The sequence below is a fragment of the Bison bison genome, unplaced genomic scaffold (genome assembly GCF_000754665.1).
Source record: "Bison bison bison isolate TAMUID 2011002044 unplaced genomic scaffold, Bison_UMD1.0 scf7180017864145, whole genome shotgun sequence".
Lineage (NCBI taxonomy): Eukaryota > Metazoa > Chordata > Mammalia > Artiodactyla > Bovidae > Bison > Bison bison.
Window position 1 is genome coordinate 10,505,754 of NW_011494717.1, and position 22,159 is coordinate 10,527,912.

Below are 22,159 nucleotides of genomic sequence, written 5' to 3' on the forward strand. Positions count from 1 at the left end.
TTTTTAGTTTTTTTTTTTTTTTTTTTTTTTTTTTTTTTTTTTTTTTTTTTTTTTCTAATTTTATTTTATTTTTAAACTTTACATAATTGTATTAGTTTTGCCAAATATCAAAATGAATCCGCCACAGGTATACATGTGTTCCCCATCCCGAACCCTCCTCCCTCCCCATACCATCCCTCTGGGCCGTCCCAGTGCACCAGCCCCAAGCATCCAGCATCGTGCATCGAACCTGGACTGGCAACTCGTTTCCTACATGATATTTTACATGTTTCATTGCCATTCTCCCAAATCTTCCCACCCTCTCCCTCTCCCACAGAGGCCATAAGACTGTTCTATACATCAGTGTCTCTTTTGCTGTCTCGTACACCGGGTTATTGTTACCATCTTTCTAAATTCCATATATATGCGTTAGTATACTAAGAGTATTGATTTTTGAGTTTGAAGACCTTGTTCTGAATTCCTTTCTGCTGCTTTTTACTCCTGTAGTAATCTTGTGCAGATTATTTTAATCTCTTTCTGTTATTGTAGAATGTAGGTAGTAACTTCCCTTTTTAATTCTCGGGATACCAAAAGGATTAAATGAGATGATCGATGTGAAGTTGCTTTGCACTAAATTAATTATGCAGATATGTAGTATGTTCATAATTTAAAGACACTTGGGTCTAGATGCATAAACCCACATTCTGTAATTCCTCATGAATATTGTGATAGTGATCTAGTTCCCCCGTGTAACAGATTGCCTAGATTTATTCCCTTTTATCAGATAACTGAGAATTTTGAAGTGTTCTTGGAAGCCTTGGAGTCTGCACTGGTGGGAGCATGACTTTTACATTGAAAGACAGTGGGATTGCCCTGAGCAGTTTACCCTGTTCTCCCAATCATTTTGCTGATGTATCCTAAAATTTGGTCACGTGTCAGAAGCTTAACCCTTGGAAGAACCTTTAACTTCATCAACTTTTAGAAGTGATTGATTATGAAAGTCGCTGTTTTATTTGCCTGTGGAGGGTAGGGCAGCTATTACCAATTACAATTTTAAGAAAGTACTGATTGCAAGGTATCTCCTAACTTTTAGAGATATTAATTGGGAAAAAGCATGCAGTGAAATACAAGAAGTTTTGGTAAATTTTAGTTTCTGTGGATTAGCATGACTTAAAAGTTGAAGCATTTTTAGCCCTGTAAAAATGTTAGTTGAAGTGTACCTAACTGTAACTTAAATTACTTGCATGGGAGGCCAGAATTAAAGATGGAGCTTACAGAGGAAATAAAGCAAATTATGAGATAAAATATTCACCACTGGAATTTAGACACTTTAACACATCAAAGTGACCCACACTAGTCTTAATTTGCTTAATAATCATTGCCATCAAATTAAAACTAAATTTTGATAACCAAGAAGTGTTTTATTACTACAGAGTCACAGCAGAAATTGTGGAAACTTCTTTGAGAGCCCAAAGTATTTTGTTTGTATTGTCCATTGCTGTTATCTCTAAATAATTACCTTTAGGTGTGTGTTTGTCATCTGAAAGCCCCCAGAAACCTTTAATCCTTCAAGGAGAATACTTTTTACCTCCTAAAACTAAAATAGATAGGTATTTGATGTACTGATTGTAAAACCTTTTTTGTAATAATCATTTCCCACATTTACATTTTTGTACCAAGATTAATAATTGTTCCTATTGCAGGGCATTGAATCTAAGCTAGTATTTTAGATACTTAGAGGAAGATAAAAAGTTGTGTGTTTCTTCATCTTTAAAAAATTCACGTGTTTACAGAAAGTAGGTAATTGAGAACTAGTACTTAAAAGGCTAAGTTCCCATAGTAAAAGCAGTTCTGATCATGGTTTGGATTTCAGAAATGGTCTTACTGTCATATTTGCTTAAAATACATTTCAACATTGTCTCTTTGTTATATTAGTATATTAATGGATTATATATATGAATAGGCTTTTGCAGGGTTAGAGGCTTTTTTTTTTTTTTTTTTAAGCCTCTTTCAACCTGACAAAAGAATCCGCAATTTTTAGCAAGAAATGTATGGATTAAAATGTAAATGGGAAGTCATGGGTGTATATAAAAATGTAGTCTCTGTTTTCTTTAATAAATGCTGTCAAAGTAAGATTGGCAGCTCACAGTGTATTTAAAGAGAAAGAGCCAGTAGGGAAGGTAATAATGAGAGGAAATGATTAGAAGTTCAGTTCAGTAGGGCAAGGGCTTCCCTTGTGGCTCAGCTGGTAAAGAATCCACCTGCAATGTGGGAGATCTGGGTTTGATCCCTGGGTTGGGAAGTTCCCTTGGAGAAGGGAAAGGCTACCCACTCCAGAATTCTGGCCTGGAGAATTCCATGGATGACTGAGTGACTTTCACTTCATTTTCAATAGGGCAAATAAGGGAATTCTCCATGGACCGTTCCTCCCCACTCCATCCCAGAAGTTATTGGGAACCGTATTAATTAATGAGTTTTAGTCACTTGAACTGCAAGGCCTCAAATTGACCACTGGAAAACAAAAAAGACCACATTTCCATGGTAGCAGCCTTATGGCAACCCACTCCAGTACTTCTGTTTGGAAAATCCCATGGACGGAGGAGCCTGGTGGGCTGCAGTCCATGGGGTCGAGAAGAGTCGGACATGACTAAGTGACTTCACTTTCACTTTTCACTTTCCTGCACTGGAGAAGGAAATGGCAACCCACTCCAGTGTTCTTGCCTGGAGAATCCCAGGGACGGTGGAGCCTGGTGGGTTGCCGTCTATGGGGTCGCACAGAGTTGGACACGACTGAAGCGACTTAGCAGCAGCAGCAGCCTTAAGGAGCATTGGAAACCACCAACAGTGAAGATAGAGATAAGCCAAAGATCATAGAATAACCTACTGTTAGCCATGGAACACAACAGGGTATCTGATAGTTTGCTGCCTGTGTGAATCTTCTGATACTCAGAATATAGGCATGACTCCTTTTTTTAGAATTAATATTTTATGGATAAATTTTAGAAAACTGACCATTTTATTTACTGTTTACCAGTACGAGGATGTCGTCCAGGAAAGATTGTACAGATGACTGAAGCAGAAGTTCGGGGCTTATGTATCAAGTCTCGGGAGATCTTTCTCAGCCAGCCTATTCTTTTGGAATTGGAAGCACCACTGAAAATCTGTGGTATGTAAATGGGTAAAGTTGGCAACAATCTCTTTTGAATTCACTACACTGAAGATGAGTTAGAGAAAACATCTAAAAAGTTTTGTGAAAAAAAGGTTTGCTAGGTTTTATTACATACAATTGTAGAATTTGAGACTTTGAGAAAATGACAAGTTAGAGATGAGAAGAAAATGTTTGCTATATATACAGCAGATTAAAAGATTGCTGGTCACACTGTTACAAAGAGTTCTTAGAAATAAGAAAAAGACAATACAATTTAAAAAAAATTGAGTGGGAGCAGATTGTAGAAGAGATTCAAATGACTAGTAAATATAAGATTCTCAGACTCACTTGTAATCAGTGAGATGCAACTTAAAAACAAATCTGGGACTCTGATGAAATTGGGGGAAAAAATGTCAAAAATTGTTATCTATTGTTATCAAGGATATGGATTCGAGTACACAGATATAGAATTTTGGGGGTCGATATGGCCGTATCCATGGTCTTCTAACTTAATTTTGATTGTTTTATTTTGAAGATTATATAACTATACAATTTGTATTTGATCTTTCAAATCTTACAGTGGCTTTTGGTCAGAGGCAAAAACTTAAACCTTAAGTTAACATTGTTGCAGTTGGAAAAACTGTTGGCACAGAAAAGCATTTTTCTATAGTTTATATACAGTAGGATGTGGTATGTATAATGTACTGACTTTTGGTTTGATAATGCAGTTTTTCTTTTAGTCGGAGAAGGCAATGGCACCCCACTCCAGTACTCTTGCCTGGAAAATCCATGGACAGAGGAGCCTGGTAGGCTGTAGTCCATGGGGTCGCTAAGAGTCGGAAACAACTGAGCGACTTCACTTTCCACTTTCCTGCATTGGAGAAGGAAATGGCAACACACTCCAGTGTTCTTGCCTGGAGAATCCCAGGGACGGGGAAGCCTGGTGGGCTGTCATCTCTGGGGTCGCACAGAGACAGACACGACTGAAGCGACGGCAGCAGCAGCAGTGTTTATCACATAGCTTTAATGAACTTAACCATCAGCTTTTGAAGAGATAGTTGAAATTGTGTGGAAATAATCAATCCCTTCTATGAATTAAATGAAGCAAATTAAAAGTCATCTTAAAATTTAAGTGACTCAATAGTCTCAACAAGATAGTCTTTACATGCTTTCGTACAGAAATAATTTGAAAGTAATAGAAGTTATTTATACTAAATATTTAGTTTTTGCTGTTTGCTCACTACTAGGCATAAAAAAAGTGAACCTAAGTTAAATTACCAGATAATGAATGTAACTGTATTAGTATATAACAAATTGCCCCCAAACTTTGTTATTTAACAACATTAATTTATCATGTCACAGTGTCTGTGGGGTAAAAATTCAGGCAGAGCTTAGTTGGATCCTCTGGTTTTGAGTCTCTCACAAGACTACAGTCAAGATGCCATTTGAGCCTGTAATCATCTCAAAGCTCAATTGTGAAAGGATTCAGTTCCTTATGGGCCAGTGGACTGAAGACCTCAGTTCCTAAGGAGCTGTTGGCCCATGGCCTCCTTTAGTTCTTTATTAGGTTTGCTTCTCCATAAGGCAGCTTAATCATCGAGCATGAGAGATGGCAAGAGAAAGTGCAAGCAAGATGGGAAGCTACAATCTTTTGTAACCCAGTCTCCGAAGTGACAGCCCATCTCACTTTTGCTGTATCTTTTTCGTTAGAAGTAAGTCACTAGTTACAGCCCACATTCAGGAGAGAGGATTACATAAGGGTATAAACAGTGAGAATCATTTCATAGAAGCTGCTTTACCACAGTAACCATAAACTTTCTCAAACTGGCTTTTTCTATTTTTAGGAGATATTCATGGACAGTATACAGATTTACTGCGATTATTTGAATATGGGGGTTTCCCCCCAGAAGCCAACTATCTTTTCTTAGGAGATTATGTGGACAGAGGAAAGCAGTCTTTGGAAACAATCTGCTTGCTATTGGCTTATAAAATCAAATACCCAGAAAACTTCTTTCTCTTAAGAGGAAACCATGAGTGTGCTAGCATCAATCGCATTTATGGATTCTATGATGAATGTAAGTAAAAATAAAAGCATTTCTTTTTAATTGGAAATTCTCTAATAGTTTTCCATTTCAGAAGAATTCTTTCAAGAGTTTTAAAAAATATGATCAAGCAGAAGCCCAAGAAGAGAGCCTTTCATGGAAGAGGAACCTGAAACTGGGAAACATGTTATTAGTTAAATAGGTTGCTTAGGACCTCTTCGGTCATGTTGTTTCAGGTTGGCTGCAGCTTACTCAGCTGAAAGGCCCTCTTATAATTAGTTTATGTAGTAAAAATATCCAAGTGGAGCAGAGGTCACTATAGATAGTAAGTAGCCTGTTTCTAATCTCCATTAAGGTTTTAGTTTTCTTGTGATATGATAAAAACTCTTATTGAGCCTGTGTCACAAAAAAAATTGAGAAGTTCTATGAAATTATTTAAAATTTGAAGTTTATTAGAATTTTAATCTGTACCAATAAGGATGTTGCGTACTCTGGTCCTTATTTTGTTGTACTCTTTTTCATCAGTAGAAGTCACTGGTTTGCTGTTGTGTGGTGGTATTTCCGAGTGTTACAGATGACCCCGTTACATATCACTTTGGTCTTTTTGCTTTTTGTTAGGTTATGGAAGTGAATGGGCTTCCCTAGGTTGGGAAGATCCCCTGGAGAAGGGAATGGCATCCCACTCAAGTATTCTTGCCTGGAGAGTTCCATGGATAGAGGAGCCTAGTGGGCTACAGTCCATGGGGTCGCAAAGAGTTGACGCGACTGAGCAACTAACTTAACAAGAGAGTGGATGAACATATGTTTGATTAATGAAAAGTTAGAACCAGTTAACAATGATTTTCAAATGGAATTTTATTTTTCAGTGCTGAATTCTCCATTAGAATCTATTTTTGCTTTTCTCCATGCTTAATTACAGTAGAGCTATTAGAACCCCTCTCTCTTTGTTTCATGTAATCATTTATTTGACAAACTTTTGAGGATGTATTATATGCCAGGCACTATTCTAAATACTAGGAATGCAGCAGTGCTCAAGAGAGATAGATGATCTCTATTCTTACAGAGTTTAGATTCTAGTTGGAATGATTTTATATTGCATTTTTATTTCTAAGGTGTAGTGTATGGTTTCAGTTGTTTAAATCAGACCAGTAGACAGGAAGTGGATTGTAGTACACCAAGCTATAACCACTTTTCTGAAGCTATATCAGAAATAGAGGTGTATTATTAAAGGATAAAATATGGACTTGAATACTCTTAAGGATAGAGAAGAAATCAAATGAAATGTATGTGAGAGCAGCTTGTAAACACTTTCAGTTATGCTTGTTCATTGAGAGAAAGGTTATGGCATAAAAAGCAGAGGAAATGAGTGCTTTGTGTCTATTATTCCTCCTCTTGGTTAGTTGCAACTTACTACCAAATTCAGAAAACTCAGTAACTCCAAAAAGGTAAACATGCATTTAAGACTGTCTTCATTGTAGTTCTTGATGTTAGATTACAGGAAAATTATAGCCTTTGTGTCTCTATTTATCCTTGCTGTGGTGCCAAGTAGAAATTTACTCAAAAGTTAAGCACCTGGAAATTCTCCTTTCTTGGCAACAAGTTTATACCATGTTACCAATGCATTAGAGTTGTACCAATGCATACCTCTCCAGAGGCACTCTTTTCACTTCTGCTTACTTATTTGGCTAGGTATTTAACATGTTGAACGGAAAAAATTAATAATCTGTTAGCTTGTTTAGAGTTGCTATATTATAGTGATCTTAAAAGGCAAAAATGTTTTATTTGTTTCATAAAACACCTGGCAAAATCTTTTTAGTCTTTGTAATTTTACTGAAGGTGCTGAATGTTTATTGTATGTATTACCAAGTGACATTCATTATAGAAAAAAACAAGTGCTAGGTGAAACATAAAGAAAATTGGAATCATGTATAAGTCTGTGGCTATTAGAATAACTAATGAGAACAGTTTTAGATTTGTTCTGTTTGTTTGTCCTTTTTTTAGGCAAACGAAGATTTAATATTAAGTTGTGGAAGACCTTCACTGATTGTTTCAACTGTCTGCCTATAGCTGCCATTGTGGATGAGAAGATCTTCTGTTGTCATGGAGGTAGACTAGTAAATCTGCTTTATGGGCTTTTCTTTTTTTTCTTCCCTTATTTAGAAAGGGCCTATGTTTATTGAGGTGCTGTGGGAAAACAAAGCAGTGCTTGTTTGAAAACTCAAGTGATTAAAACTGTTTTAAACATAGCCAACAATACCTTTTAATAACTAGAAATTTGTGGTGGTTTATACATAATGAAAATGCAGATTTAGTACTTGTCTTTAAAGAGTTTCATATATGAGGAGGATGACCAGAGTTTTGCTTGAAAAAAATGTCTTTCCTTTGCCTCAGTTTTGACAGAAAACTATCAGTGAAAATGCAAGGATCATGACTATTTTCTTGTCTCTATTAAATGCCTTTCATCAGAATTCACATATAATTGAGTTTAATATTCTCACATGCCAAGAGTTCTAGGCTTTATGTACTATGTCTGCATTAGTCCTAAAAGTAATAATAGAATGATAAATATATGACAGTTTATTTGAAAAACTAATATGTGTCTAGCAGTTGGCTGGATACCATGAAAAAATATAGGTAGTGTATGATCTGGCTATCTTGAAGCATTTTAAAACCTGTTGATAAAACATTTTCAAAACAGATAATTCAGTAATGAAAGGAATTTGTCAGAGTACTTGTTGACAGTAATTATAATGAAAAATCAGGAAAGGAGAGAATTGTTGGGCAAACATTTACGGAAGCTTGGGTTTTGGAGATGAAAAGGACGTGAGAGTCTTTCTAGTTGAAGGACTATGTGAGGGCTGGCCCAACTAAGATGTCAAATACATTTTGGAGAACAATGGGATCAGATTTTGGAGATGTGAGTACTGGGCAAAGGAGTTTGTTGAATGGTTTAATAACCATTTTGTACAGGGAGATAATTTAATGAAAATAGTTTTTCATCAGTGTGCAGGAAGAATTAAGGTAGAAAAATGCTAAAAGATAGATGCATGTGTCTTAGCCTGAGGTAATAAGATGTTTATTCTTAGAACATAATTTACTATGTTAGTTGAAACATTGTATAGGAAACACTAGACATTTAGGAAATGTTTAGGATTAAGTGGTAAGAAGTGGCCAGACTTCTTAGTAGGAAGGACTAGAATTGAGGTGCCTTCCTATGAAGAGCAAGGAGTGGTTGGAAAGAAAGAAAAGTGGTAGGATTTTTCCTTTGAAAAATCTTTTGAAATGAAAAGGACTTTTATTTCTCTGATAGGGAAGAATAGGGAAGACCTAATCATAATGTTCTTTTATGTCAAGGTGGGATTCTATTTAATAACCCAATGAACATTGAAAGGAATGCTTGAAAGTATCTTTAATTTCACATAGGGAATCTACTTTGATTAAATGCTTTTTATTTGGAGTGAAAATTTTTTAGATGTCAGTACTGTGAGTCCTGTTTTCATTCATAGGACTGTCACCAGACCTGCAATCTATGGAGCAGATACGGAGAATTATGAGACCCACTGATGTCCCTGATACAGGTTAAGTATATAGAGAAGTTTAACCTTTGGTGTGTGTGTGGTCATACCATGCAGCATGCAAAATCTTAGTTCACCAACCAGGGATCAAACCTGTGCTCCCTACATTGGGAGCACCTGGGAAGTCCCTTAATCAATTTTTAATGTAAAATGTTGACATATATGAACTTTATTATATTTAATGAAGGTAGGACTGTATTGTGTAATAAATAGAGCTTTGTTTTAGTAGTCAATAAGCTAACTACAGATTACTTGGAATAATACAAAATATTTCACTCTCCACTAATTCCCCATAGTACAGAAGTTTTAGATTTTATTATAACTGTAATATGGTTCTATCAAACTTATTTTTTGCCTAAAATCTTGCCAGTTTTTGCTCAGTGTACTAAAGCATACTGAGAGCATAATGATATCACTCAGAATGCTACTCATACTAAACATCAACCATATAAACAGTTGTATAGATGCTCTTTTATCAGTAAGCCACTGACATATTGCAGTACATTGTCTCCTAACAGAGTACCACTGTTTTTGTGTGGATTATTTTTTTAAAAATGCATTTTGCCAGATTTTGACTGTAATTTAGAATATATTTGACTAAACCTAATAGAAGCTAGTACTTAAGTAATAATATTTATTTAAAATAAGGTACAATACAAATTTTAGGTGATTACATCTTGAGAGTTCCTGTTGATGGTATAGTTCAGGCATAAATCAGTTTCAAAGATGGCATGTTAAGTTTCTCTTTCCATCATATTTTAATGGGAATTTTTGAGATGCCATGAAATGGCCATTTTGAGCTTTCATATTGTCCGTCATATTTAGAAATTTATTTTCTAGAAACAATAGCCTAATGATTATAATACTTATTCATTAGGGCATGGATTATAAACATTAAACCTTGACTGTTGGATTCTTATCTTGATTCCATTAAGGTTGAAGAACGCCACATTGTTGTTGCTACGATTATTTTATTTTGTATGCATCCAGGCGGTTGCATTTTCCAGATAGTCCCGAAAGCCAACTACATTTTAGTTATTTTGTCATATAAAAACCATAGAATAGTATCTTAACCTCCTCACTGCTGCTTTTGTGGAAACAGACTGGAAACTATGAGCATTATAGAGCTGTGTGTGTGTGTGTGTGTGTGTGTATTTAAAGAATCAGCTTCTGATTCTTTAGCAACCAGAAAGAGCTTGTAAATTGAGACCATCATAGTGGATTTGTTATACTGGTGGATTTCTTATGACAGGAGCTTAGGAAATGATGATAGAAATTAAGTGTACATTGCCACCATTTCTACAATATGTTTTAGGTACTTCGCCTACCAAGATAAGCTATGCTACTGCTAAGTCACTTCAGTCGTGTCCAACTCTGTGTGATCCCATAGACGCCAGCCCACCAGGCTCCCCCGTCCCTGGGATTCTCCAGGCAAGAACACTGGAGTGGGTTGCCATTTCCTTCTCCAATGCAGGAAAGTGAAAAGTGAAAGTGAAGTCGCTCAGTCGTGTCCGACTTTTAGCGTCCCCATGGACTACAGCCTACCAGGCTTCTCTGTCCATGGGATTTTCCAGGCAAGAGTACTGGAGTGGGGTGCCATTGTCTTCTCCGAGATAAGCTATATTGTGACTCAAAATGAAGCGCTCCTTTTGTTATAAGCTATATTAGTATATGGGTTATCAAAAAAAAATCTTTGACCCCAACTCATTCTAAAACAGTCTTCCCTTAGCATTTATTCATTGTACTTGAAGCTTAACCATTTCGTACTTCGGAGAAAGGGCAATGGCACCCCACTCCAGTACTCTTGCCTGGAAAATCCCATGAATGGAGGAACCTGGTAGGCTGTAGTCCATGGGGTCGCTAAGAGTCGGACACGACTGAGCGACTTCACTTTCACTTTTTACTTTCATGCATTGGAGAAGGAAATGGCAACCCACTCCAGTGTTCTTTGCCTGGAGAATCCCAGGGACAGGGGAGCCTGATGGGCTTCCATCTATGGGGTCGCACAGAGTTGGACACGACTGAAGCGACTTAGCAGTAGCAGTAGCAGGTTAATTCTTACCCTTTAAGGAGAGCTGCTATTCTCTCTTCTTTTGTTTTGACAATACCTTTCCAATACTTATTGCTCATTCCTTCTCTGCCTGCGTATTAGATGTTTGATTTCTCAGAGTAGATTTATTGGTCTTCTTAATTTACATTCCCAAGATGGTCTCAGTGGATGATGGAGATGTTGTTGTCGCTAAGTCACATCCGACTCTTTTTTTTCGACGTAATGAACTGCAGCATGCCAGGCTTCCCTGTTCTTCACTATCTCCTGGAGTTTCACTTCAATTGCTCAGTTGTGTCTGACTCTGTGACTCCATGGACTGCAGCACGCCAGGTCTCCCTGTCCATCACCAACTCCTGGAGTTTACTCAGACTCATGTCCATTGACTCAGTGATGCCATCCAACCATTTCATCTTCTGTCATGCCCTTTTCCTCCCACCTTCCAGTTTTTCCCAGCATCAGGGTCTTTTGAAATGAGTCAGTTCTTTGCATCAGGTGGCCAAAGTATTGGAGTTTCAGCTTCAGCATCAATCCTTCCAATGAATATTCAGGACTGATCTCCTTTAGGATGGACTGGTTGGATTTCCTTGCAGTCCAAGGGACTCTCACAAGTCTTCTCCAACACAGTAATTCAGAAGCATCAATTCTTTGACACTCAGCTTTCTTATAGTCCCAACTCTGACATCCATACATGACTACTGGTAAAACCATAGCTTTGACTAGACAGACCTTTGTTGGCAAAGTAATGTCTGTGCTTTTTAATATGCTGTCTAGGTTGGTCATAGCTTTTCCTCCAAGGAGGAAGCATCTTTTAATTGCATGGCTGCAGTCACCATCTGCAGTGATTTTGGAGCCCTAAAAAAATATAGTCTATCACTGTTTCCATTGTTTCCGCATCTATTTGCCATGAAGTGATGGGACCAGATGCCATGATCTTAGTTTTCTGAATGTTGAGCTTTAAGCCAACTTTTTCACTCTCCTCTTTCACTTTCATCAAGAGGCTCTTTAGTTCTTCACTTTCTGCCATAAAGGTGGTATCATCTGCATACCTGAGGTTATTGATATTTCTCCCGGCAATCTTGATTCCAGCTTGTGTTCATCCTCATCCAGCCCAGCGTTTCTCATGCAGTTAAATGATCAGGGTGACAATATACACCCTTGACGTACTCCTATCCCTATCTGGAACCAGTCCTGTTCCATGTTGAGTTCTAACTGTTGCTTCCTGACCTGCATACAGATTTCTCAAGAGGCAGGTCAGGTGGTCTGGTATTACCCTGTCTTTAAGAATTTTCCAGAGTTTGTTGTGATCCACACAGTCAAAGACTTAGGCATAGTCAATAAAGCAGAAGTAAATATTTTTCTGGAACTCTCTTGCTTTTTCAGTGATCCAATGGATGTTGGCAATTTGATCTCTTGTTCCTCTGCCTTTTCTAAATTCAGCTTGAACATCGGCAAGTTCAAGATTCATGTACTATTGAAGCCTGGCTTGGAGAATTTTGAGCATTGCTGTGCTAGTGTGATAGATGAGTGCAATTGTGCGGTAGTTTGGGCATTCTTTGGCATTGACTTTCTTTGGGATTGGAATGAAAACTGACCTTTTCCAGTCCTGTGGCCACTGCTGAGTTTTCCAAATTTGCTGGCATATTGAGTGCAGCATTTTGACAGCATCATCTTTTAGGATTTGAAAGTGCTCAACCTAAATTCCATCACCTCCACTAGCTTTGTTCATAGTGATGCTTCCTAAGGCCCACTTGACTTCACAGTCCAGGAGTTTGCTCATACTCGGTGTCCATTGAGTCAGTGATGCCATCCAACCGTCTCATCCTCTGTCACCAATATTTAAATATTTTCAGCTCTATTTTTTTTTTTAAGCCTGAAAACTATAAAGTTAAGGATTTGATCTGATTTTGTTTCTCCATACTTTATTTAAATCTTCCAGGCTTTTGTAGAAAATATTTTCTTCCCTCAAATTGATCTATAGATCAGAAATAGTTACAATGAAATCTCAGTTGGATTCACAGAATTAGACAAACTGATTCAGAGGTTTATATATAGACGAACAAAGGATTAAAAGTAACCAAGACAGTCCTGAAGAAAATTAATGAGTGGGGATAGATCTACTAAATGGAAAGATTTATTTAAAAGCTCTGGTGTGTTGATGTCTCAGTGATAAAATAGATTAATGGAATAGATTATAGCACCAGAAGCAGGATTGGTAGCTCTGTAAGGAAAGGATGAAATTATTCAGGAAATGCTGCTGAATCAGTTGGTATCCATACAGAGAAACTATAGACAAAGATGAAGAGCCTTTTCCAATATCATGTTTAGAGCATTCTGTGCATATATTTCTTACCTGTTTAAAGGGCTGGGGAGTACTACCTTAAGCCAGGCAACATTGTATATGTGTGGTTACTTTAACAAAAAATGGCTGAGTTTTATAGGCCGGGATACTAGGGGGCAATGATTGGCAGTATTTATTAAAAGGTAGGAGGACAGGAGAAGAAATGTGATTTAGATATACTTTATTTTATAAATTCTGTCTTTTCATTGCTGTGTTTTTATCCTTTAAAGGTTTGCTCTGTGATTTGCTGTGGTCTGACCCAGATAAGGATGTGCAAGGGTGGGGAGAAAATGATCGTGGTGTTTCCTTCACTTTTGGAGCTGATGTAGTCAGTAAATTTCTGAATCGTCATGATTTAGACTTGATTTGTCGAGCTCATCAGGTATGAAATACAAAACCTTTGGATGTTTTGGTATTTATTAACTTCATCCAGGTCTATGCCATTTTTTTTTTTATTTTGAGAAAATCGAGATCTAAGGAAACTAATTATTACAAGGAAAACAGAAGAGGTAAATCATCAAATGCATTGTATGGATTTTGATAAGAACAAACCATACTCTAAAAAGATACTTTTAAGATCATTGGGAAGATTTGATTATAGACTGTGTGTTAGATACCAAGGAGTCATTGTTAATTGTTTTAGCTGCGATGAATTGTATTGTTATGTAAGAACGATGTCCATATTTTTCAGAAATGCATGCTCAAGTATGTAGTGGTAAGATGTTTTGTTTTAAAATACATCAGAAAAAGGAGCAGGGAGATAGATGAAATAAATGTAGAAAAGTCTTGGTAATTATTGAATCAGGGTGGTAAGTAAATATCCAGTCCTCATGCTCTCTAGAACATAACTGATTCAAAATACACTGAAAAGCATTTTTTAAAAATCCTTTTTAGCTGCTCTTACGTATTTTAAATTTGTAAATATTTAAAGATTCCTTGTTTATTAAGGTAAAATTTATTGTTATTTATATGCTATATATACTTACATAGTTTTTTTCTGCAGCTTTGTGCCCCATAAACCTTGACTGCTTCTACCTCTTTATGCGATCCTATGTGATAACACAGATGACAGGCTTCTCATTTTCTGTACATGTTGTATATCACATGCCCTTTTTTTCTGTTAAAATTTTCTGGTTCAGTTGAATGAAGTCATATCCCCAAATTCTTTGCTTTTGGCAAAGTTATCTTTTAATCAGTGAGCATTGTGTTTATATAAGATTTCTTGTTGTGTTGTTCGGTCGCTGAGTTGTGTCCAACTCTTTGATCCAGTGGACTCCAGCACACCAGGCTCGTCTGTCCTCCACTGTCTCCCAGAGTTTGCTCAGATTTATGTCCATTGAGTTGGTGATGCTGTCTAACCATCTCATTCTTTGCTTCTCTCTTCTTTTGCCTTCAATCTTCCCAGCATAAGTCTTTTCCAATGAGTCAACTCCTTGCATCAGTGCCCAAAATATTGGATGCTGGCTGAAGCTCCAATAAAGGAGCTTCCAAGGAATATTCAGGGTTGATTCCTTTAGGATTGACTGGTTTGATCTTCCAGGACTCTCGAGAGTCTTCTGTAGTACCACAATTCCAAAGCATCAGTTCTGCAGTGCTCAGCCTTCTCTGGAGAAGGAAATGGCAACCCACTCCAGTATTCTTGCCTGGAGAATCCCAGGGACGGAGGAGCCTGGTGGGCTGCTATCTATGGGGTCCCACAGAGTCGGACACCACTGAAGCGACTTAGCAGCAGCAGCAGCCACCTTCTCTGCTTTCTGATATTCTATCTAGGTTTGTCATCACTTTCCTTCCAAGGAGCAAGTGTGTTTTAACTTCATGGCTGCAGTAATTTTGGAGAAAATAAAATCTGTCGCTACTTCCACTTTTTCCCCTCCTATGTCCCATGCCGTGATGGATGCCATGGTCATTTTCTAGACACCTCCAAATCCTGTTCTGCTTATTTTCAAGCCTGTTATCTCTAAAATTAAGAGTCTTATGATGGGAAATAACACAAAGTTTCCTTTAAAAAAAAAAACAACCCTGTTCTTTTGGTAAATATGTGAATAAATAAACATATGAACAAGCAAACTAAGAACTTGTAAAAGGATGTACTGAATGCCAGGCAGTATGGTGAACTGGAGTTGATAATGTGGCCAAGGTTTTAACAGAAAAGTTTATTACCTAAATTTCACCATGAAGTAATAACAACAGGAACATGTGCCTGATATCTAGGTAGGAATTATATAAAAATGTGGATGGTTGTGGAAGTGCTTTCTCCAAGTATTGTAGGATAATTTTGCTTAATCATAGAATACATAAAAGACTTCAAAATGTATTTTTACCTTTTCTGTAAATAAATAGAAAATGTTTACATGTCATTGCCTACCTCTCAGAGTTGTAGATCTGAGAAACATAAATTGTTTAATTCACTGAGGAATTGACAACAGATTCTAGAAATCATTTTAAATCATTAAGGAAAAGAGTTATACACATAAAAATCTATCGGCAGCTAATTTGTAGTAGCATCATCTGTAAATTAAGCTCAGCTTAGTAAAGTTTTCAATGTTTGTAATACTAATAGGAAATTACAAAGTAGAAGAAGAAAAAATTCATAACATAATCTGTCTTTCATTGTCTGATTATTGTTCATTGAACTAAGGATTTTATATTTGGATCATAATGCCATTGTCTAAGAAGTATTTGGTGTCTCAACTCCCTTTAGACACTGTTCTAGGAGAATGGTAGTAGAACACTTGAAAATGGTATTTTTGAACTTCAGTAATCATAAGTTTATTTCATTTAAGCTAAATTCTTGCCTTTATAGAAAGGGAAAGCCAATTTTAATATTTTCTCAGGTAAGTTTAAGAATAAAAATCAGGCTTCCCAAACAAAATAGGGGTTTGTATTTTTTCAGGTCTTTGTCACATTTATCTTAATTAGTCCTGATGGTTGAAAATTTTAAAAGATACATAAATGTTTTTTCTTTTGACTTTTTCTCTGCCAGGTTGTGGAAGATGGATATGAATTCTTTGCTAAGCGACAACTGGTAACCCTGTTTTCAGCCCCAAATTACTGTGGCGAGTTTGATAATGCTGGTGGAATGATGAGTGTGGATGAAACTTTGATGTGTTCATTTCAGGTATGCTATATGTATACTTTTGTTTATTCTCGTTTGTTCTCTTTTTAAATATAAATTTTTAACAACTGGAAAATTGTTTTAATTGAAGTATAGTTGATTTACAATATTGAATTAGTTTCTGGTGTACAGCAAAGTGTTACATACCTATTCTTTTTAATATTCTTTTCCATTGTGATTTGTTGCAGTATATTGAATATAGTTCCTTGTGCTGTATAGTAAGACCTTGTTGTTTATTTAATTTATATATAGTGGTTTGTATCCCAAACTCCTAATTTATCCCTTTCCTACTCTTTTTTCCCCTTTGGTAGCTATAAGTTAACATCTAGAAATCTAATTTAAAACTATTGTCAGAAGAATTTTCTTTCAGATTTATTTTCTTTCCTTGAGGAAGTATAGGAAATCAGTTTAATTCAGAAGTAATTATCACTCTTGGACTCCCTGTAGATTTCTATTTTCATTCACAAATACTCTAGTCTTTGAGGTATATATCTCGTAATTAGAGTTTTAGGAATCCTAATTCATGTCATTCATTCTTGATGGCATGTGTTTACATTGGAAATTCCTGTATGAATCCTTACATAGTGGCTTCGCTACTAAAAGAATGTGAATTCAGATTGTGTTTTCTTTTGCAAGATGCATGGATGGGACAGGCGTTGAGTAGAAAGAGTTTATGAATTCTGATGAAAATAATGTAGAATATTTACCTAGAAAAACCTTCCAAATAATCTTAAAGTATCCATTTGTGAATATAGAAACATTTACATTTAAAAGAGAGACCAGCTTTAGCATACTACTTAATCATTCTTGTTCATGGACTAAAATAACTTTTTGTCCTTGACACAATGTTTTTCTCTTAAAAAATGTAAGAGAGGTTTCCATTATATCAGCTAATAACAATTGAATGCTAAATGTTTGATTTCTCATTCAGAATTTAAATGTAGTAACCATAACCAGGCCATATCCTTCAACAAATAGTTTGTTTTTTTGTTTGTGTGTTTTTTTTTTTTTTTGCTATAACCAAAGTGTTGCTGGGGATGTGGAGAAGTTGGAACCTTACATATTGATAGTGGGAATGGAAAATGGTTTGTCAGTTCTTGAAAAAGTTAAACATAAAAAGTTTCTGTATGACCCAGTATTTCCACTCCTAGGTATATACCTGAAAGAATTGAAAACAGTACTTAAGTACATGTATATATACATGTTAATAGGAACATTATTTATAATAACCAAAGGTAGAAACAACCCAAATGTTCATCAGCTAAAGCATGAATAAACAAAATGTGGAGTATCCATAAAATGGCATATTGTTTGGCAATTAAAAGTAATAAAGTACTCATACGTGCTACATCAAAATCATTATCTCAGTGAAAGAAGCCAGTCACAATAGCACAAATTGTCTGGTTTCATTTATTTAAAATAGCCAGAAAAGACAGTTCAATAGAGGAAAGTAAAGTAGTGATTGCTTATAGAGTTGAAGGGGGTTAGGGCAGTCAATAATGGAAATAGTGAGTGAGTGAGTGCTTTTGGGAACAAGGTTTCTTCCTGGAGTGACAAACATGTTCTAATGTTAGATTATACCAGTGGTTTCATAGTTGTAAATATGTTAAAAGTTGTTGCCTTTTCTACATTTTAAATGGTGAACTTTATGATACGTAATATATATATAGCTTTTTAAAGTGAAAGGTCTGTACACACATAATAAATGAAGATTGAAGAATTTGTGACTAATTACCCTCTAAAGAAATAGGAGAATTATGATGAGAACCTGGGTCTTTTGACCCTTAGTGTTTTTTCCTCATCACAGATATATACTAGTTTGAAAATTTTTATACTTAGATCTAAGGATTGAATAGTTGATGGGTTTTGTGTACTTGAGCTTTTGTCACTAAATTGTCAATGGAATGACCAATAATAGTAATATTCAGATATTCAGACATTTGTACTTTTTACTTATTTTTTGATACTTTTTAAATGTGAGAAATGATTGTAGAACTTTGCTATTTTTTTCCTACAATTTTACAATTGATGTCATTTATTGAGAAGCCTACTATGTAATAGTAATCTCTTTAAACTTATTGTACTTGAAAAAGGTAACGTTGTTATTAAATTATTTACTTTAAGATTTTGAAACCATCTGAAAAGAAAGCTAAGTACCAATATGGTGGACTGAATTCAGGACGTCCTGTCACTCCACCTCGAACAGCTAATCCACCGAAGAAAAGGTGAAGAAAGGAACTCTGTAAAGAAACCATCAGATTTGTTAAGGACATACTTCATAATCTTTAAGTGTGCACTGTAAAACCATCCAGCCATTTGACACCCTTTATGATGTCACACCTTTAACTTAAGGAGACGGGTAAAGGATCTTAAATTTTTTTCTAATAGAAAGATGTGCTACACTGTATTGTAATAAGTATACTCTGTTATAATATTCAACAAAGTTAAATCCAAATTCAGAATTACCCATTAAAGTTACATCTTCACGTATCACAGTTTTTAAAGCTGAAAAGCATCCCAGTTAAACTAGATGTGATAGTTAAACCAGATGAAAGCATGATGATCCATCTGTGTAATGTGGTTTTAGTGTTGCTTGGTTGTTTAATTATTTTGGACTTGTTTTGTTTTTGTTTGTTTGTTTTTGCTGAAATAATGGCAAATTCTTTAAATTTTTTCCCCAAACATTTTAAAAAGTGCAATGTGGGAAGATTTTTGAAGACATTCATCAACTATTAATTTTCCATTGCTTATTTACTTATGTACCTGTTTGATCTTACTAAGAAAATTTATGCCTCATTACAGTAAAAAGGAATTTAGAGATATTTTTTAAAATATGCAAACTGTCCAATCGAGTGATTTAATCAGTTTGGGCAACTGTTACAGCTGATAGTGAATATTTTGCTTCATACAGAAATTGCCACTGATTTGAGTTTGTGCACTCTAATTTTAACTCATTGATGCTCTATTGTGCAGTAGCATTTCATTTAACTTTAAGATAAGGCTCATTTAGTATACCCAACTAGTTGGTAATGTGATTATGTGGTACCTTGGCTTTAGGTTTTAATTCGCACGAAACACCTTTTTGGCATGCTTAACTTTCTGGTAACACCCTCACCTGCGTTGGTTTTGTTTTTTGGGGTTTTTTTTGTTCTTGTTTTTTGTTTTTAGATCCACAGAACATGAGAATCCTTTTTTGACAAGCCTTGGAAAGCTGACACTATTTTTTCTCCCTCTGTACGAAGGATGTATTTATATGAATGCTGGTCAGTGGGACATTTGTCAACCATGGATATTGGGTGCTTGACTGTCTAATATTGCCATGTGAATGTTGTATACGATTGTAAGGCTTATGTCACTAAAGATTTTTATTCTGATTTTTCATGATCGAAATTCATATGATATTGTATAGACATGCTTTGTAGTGAACTATAGTAGCAATAATTTCTGTACATGATCAAGGGTTTATTGCAGCCTTTCTTTTCCTGTTCTCTTTTTTTTAAGGGTAGTATTAACAAATGACAGGAGTAGAAGAGTCAACATAAAGAATTTAGGAGAACTTACAGGACACCGATTTGTAATTCTTTGGGTGCAACACTTTTGGATGTGATTCTAAAAGCTATTATTGAGCATTGTCAAATTTGTAAGCTTCATAGGGATGGACATCGTATTTATAAATGCCCTCCTATAAGTGCTACCATAGATGTGAAATTCTTGACCTTAATATCGTCTTTGAAAATGTAAATTGAGAATTCTATTAACTTAAATCTTAAGAATTGGCGTATTGTATTACTGCAGGAGATTTGATTTTCAGCGCAGTGCAAAGTTCAATCAAATGCATATGTCTTTTTCTTTTCTAATTCCATTTTGTTTTAAAGCACATTTTAAATGTAGTTTTCTCATTAGTAAAAGTTGTCTAATTGATATGAAGCCTGACTGGTTATTTTAGTCCTTGTTTTTCCTTTACAGTAAAACATGTAAACATTTTATTCAAATAGATTTTTAATATCTTTCATGATGAATTGGTTCTTTTTAAAAATTGTTCATATACTGCTTATGATATATTAGGTCAAACAGGCTTTTACCTAATGTGATTTTAATATCTTTCCAACTGAAGAGTAAGTTGAACAATTTTTAATAGAATTTTAGCTGTACTCTTAGTAGTCACAGTGTGAAGGGGGTCTAGAAAATAAGCCTTTGGGAGGAAACAGAGCAGTCTTTTATTAATCTTAGTCAAACACATTAATTTGAATCCTCTGTACTGAGTTTTTATAATAATTTAGTCAGGTTAATACTGAATAGTCACTAATTAAGCAATTTAATATTGGTCATTGAATTTGAAGAATGGAAATTATCACATTTTAAAATTATTCAGTCTTCAAACCACTTTTAACAGCTTCTTTTCATATACTGTGTTCATTACAAATATTATTTGCTTGGTAACACTGTTACTTGAAATAAATAAAACTTTGTTTTTTAGGAGAAGAGTATCTAAAATTCTAGTGTCACTAATTTCTATTGTTCTTCCCTGTCACTAATTTATGTCATTTTTCCTCTCTGAATTTTAATAATTTTCTATGTTCAAATTTATCTTTATTCTAAATGTCATGACATTCATAGTCACTGAACACACTAGGTAACTGTGATAATGTGACTGATCACATGGATTATGTTGGTCAGTTTCTATTCTTGAATGGAAAGAATCAACTACAAATATTTGAAGCTTTAGCATTCACTATTTTAATTTTGCCTAGGGACCAGTTTTAATCATGATCAACAAGACTGGTTTATTCAAAATGTTGGGTCAAAATACCTGCAAGCAGAATTTAAAGTTTAAAAAAAGTGACTAATTGGAAGTATAAGAGGTTATAGGCCTTTTAAAGAAATTCATCTGAGGGAAAATCAGGAGCATCATGAGATGTCTCTTAAGATGTCTCTTAAGAATATGTAAATGTATATTATTAATATATTGAGCCCAAGAACTTAAATATATCTCCATTTATAAGTTCAGATACATTCCTTTTTCTCTTTGGCAACTGTAACTTTTGAACCAAAAAAACCCCCAATTTTTTTTTTTCACATTCTAAAAATGTGTTTAGATAAGAAGGAAAATAGGCAAGCTTACTCTACTCTTGTTACCGTGACTTAATCCACCTCTTCTGTTCCTTGTAAATCCATCTATGAATAAAAACTGTGCCTGAAAAGATACTTAACAGCCTCACTGTACCAGTTGCCTGACCTAGAAATACTGTGTCCCTCTTTGCTAATAGAGTTTAGTGTTTTATAACTTCCTTAAACAGCTAAAAAGTGGTTAAAAGGACTGTAAAGTGACAGCATACCTTGCAAAGTGAACAGTAGTTAAGATGTAAGTTGATTCCATGTAAGTACATACTTTAAAGCTTTATTATCTTTATTCTCTTTATAATGTTTCAACAAAAGTGAAATTTAGATGCAATGTAGAAATTTTGATCTCTTGTTCAAGTTTTACCTATACATTTGAATGCCAGAATTTCTAAATAAATCCATTGATCAGAAAATTTTTTTAAGTCAAAACTTACTTTCTTCAGCTACCACCTCTTCTTACATTGGTTGACTTATTAAATCATAACATTCTTTAATTTCTCATTGTTACTTTCTTTACAGGTGGTCAGTGTTGTATTAAACCTTATTTTTACATTGTTGTTTAGTTGCTTAGTCATGTTTAGCTCTCTGTGACCCTAAGGACACTAGTGCTCCAGGCTCTTCTGTCCATGGGATTTTCCAGGCAAGAATACTGGAGTGGGGTGGCCATTTCCTTCTCCAGGGGATCTTCCCTACACAAGGATCAAACCTGCGTCTCCTGCATTGCAGTTGGATTCTTTACTGTCTGAGCCACCAGGGAAACATTTATTTTTTATTCTACTTTATTCTTAAGT

At 35.3% G+C, this 22,159-nt stretch overlaps 1 protein-coding gene across 1 annotated transcript; it reads left to right on the top strand.

The window, feature by feature from the left end:
- Nucleotides 1–2,744: 2,744 nt before the first annotated feature.
- Nucleotides 2,745–21,776, top strand: PPP1CB (protein phosphatase 1, catalytic subunit, beta isozyme). The gene is made up of 7 exons (XM_010840669.1): nucleotides 2,745–3,145; nucleotides 4,972–5,202; nucleotides 7,171–7,275; nucleotides 8,676–8,747; nucleotides 13,363–13,514; nucleotides 16,116–16,250; nucleotides 18,372–21,776. The coding sequence occupies exons 1-7, from the start codon at nucleotides 3,046–3,048 to the stop codon at nucleotides 18,474–18,476; spliced, it is 900 nt and encodes a 299-aa protein (XP_010838971.1). The 5' UTR covers nucleotides 2,745–3,045; the 3' UTR covers nucleotides 18,477–21,776.
- The last annotated feature ends 383 nt before the right edge of the window (nucleotides 21,777–22,159 follow it).

Coding starts and splice junctions, on each gene's coding strand:
- PPP1CB (XM_010840669.1), top strand. CDS start 3,046: ATGACTGAAGCAGAAGTTCGGGGCTTATGTATCAAGTCTCGGGAGATC. Junction 3,146..4,971: donor AGCACCACTGAAAATCTGTG/GTATGTAAATGG, acceptor TTCTATTTTTAG/GAGATATTCATGGACAGTAT. Junction 8,748..13,362: donor CACTGATGTCCCTGATACAG/GTTAAGTATATA, acceptor TATCCTTTAAAG/GTTTGCTCTGTGATTTGCTG.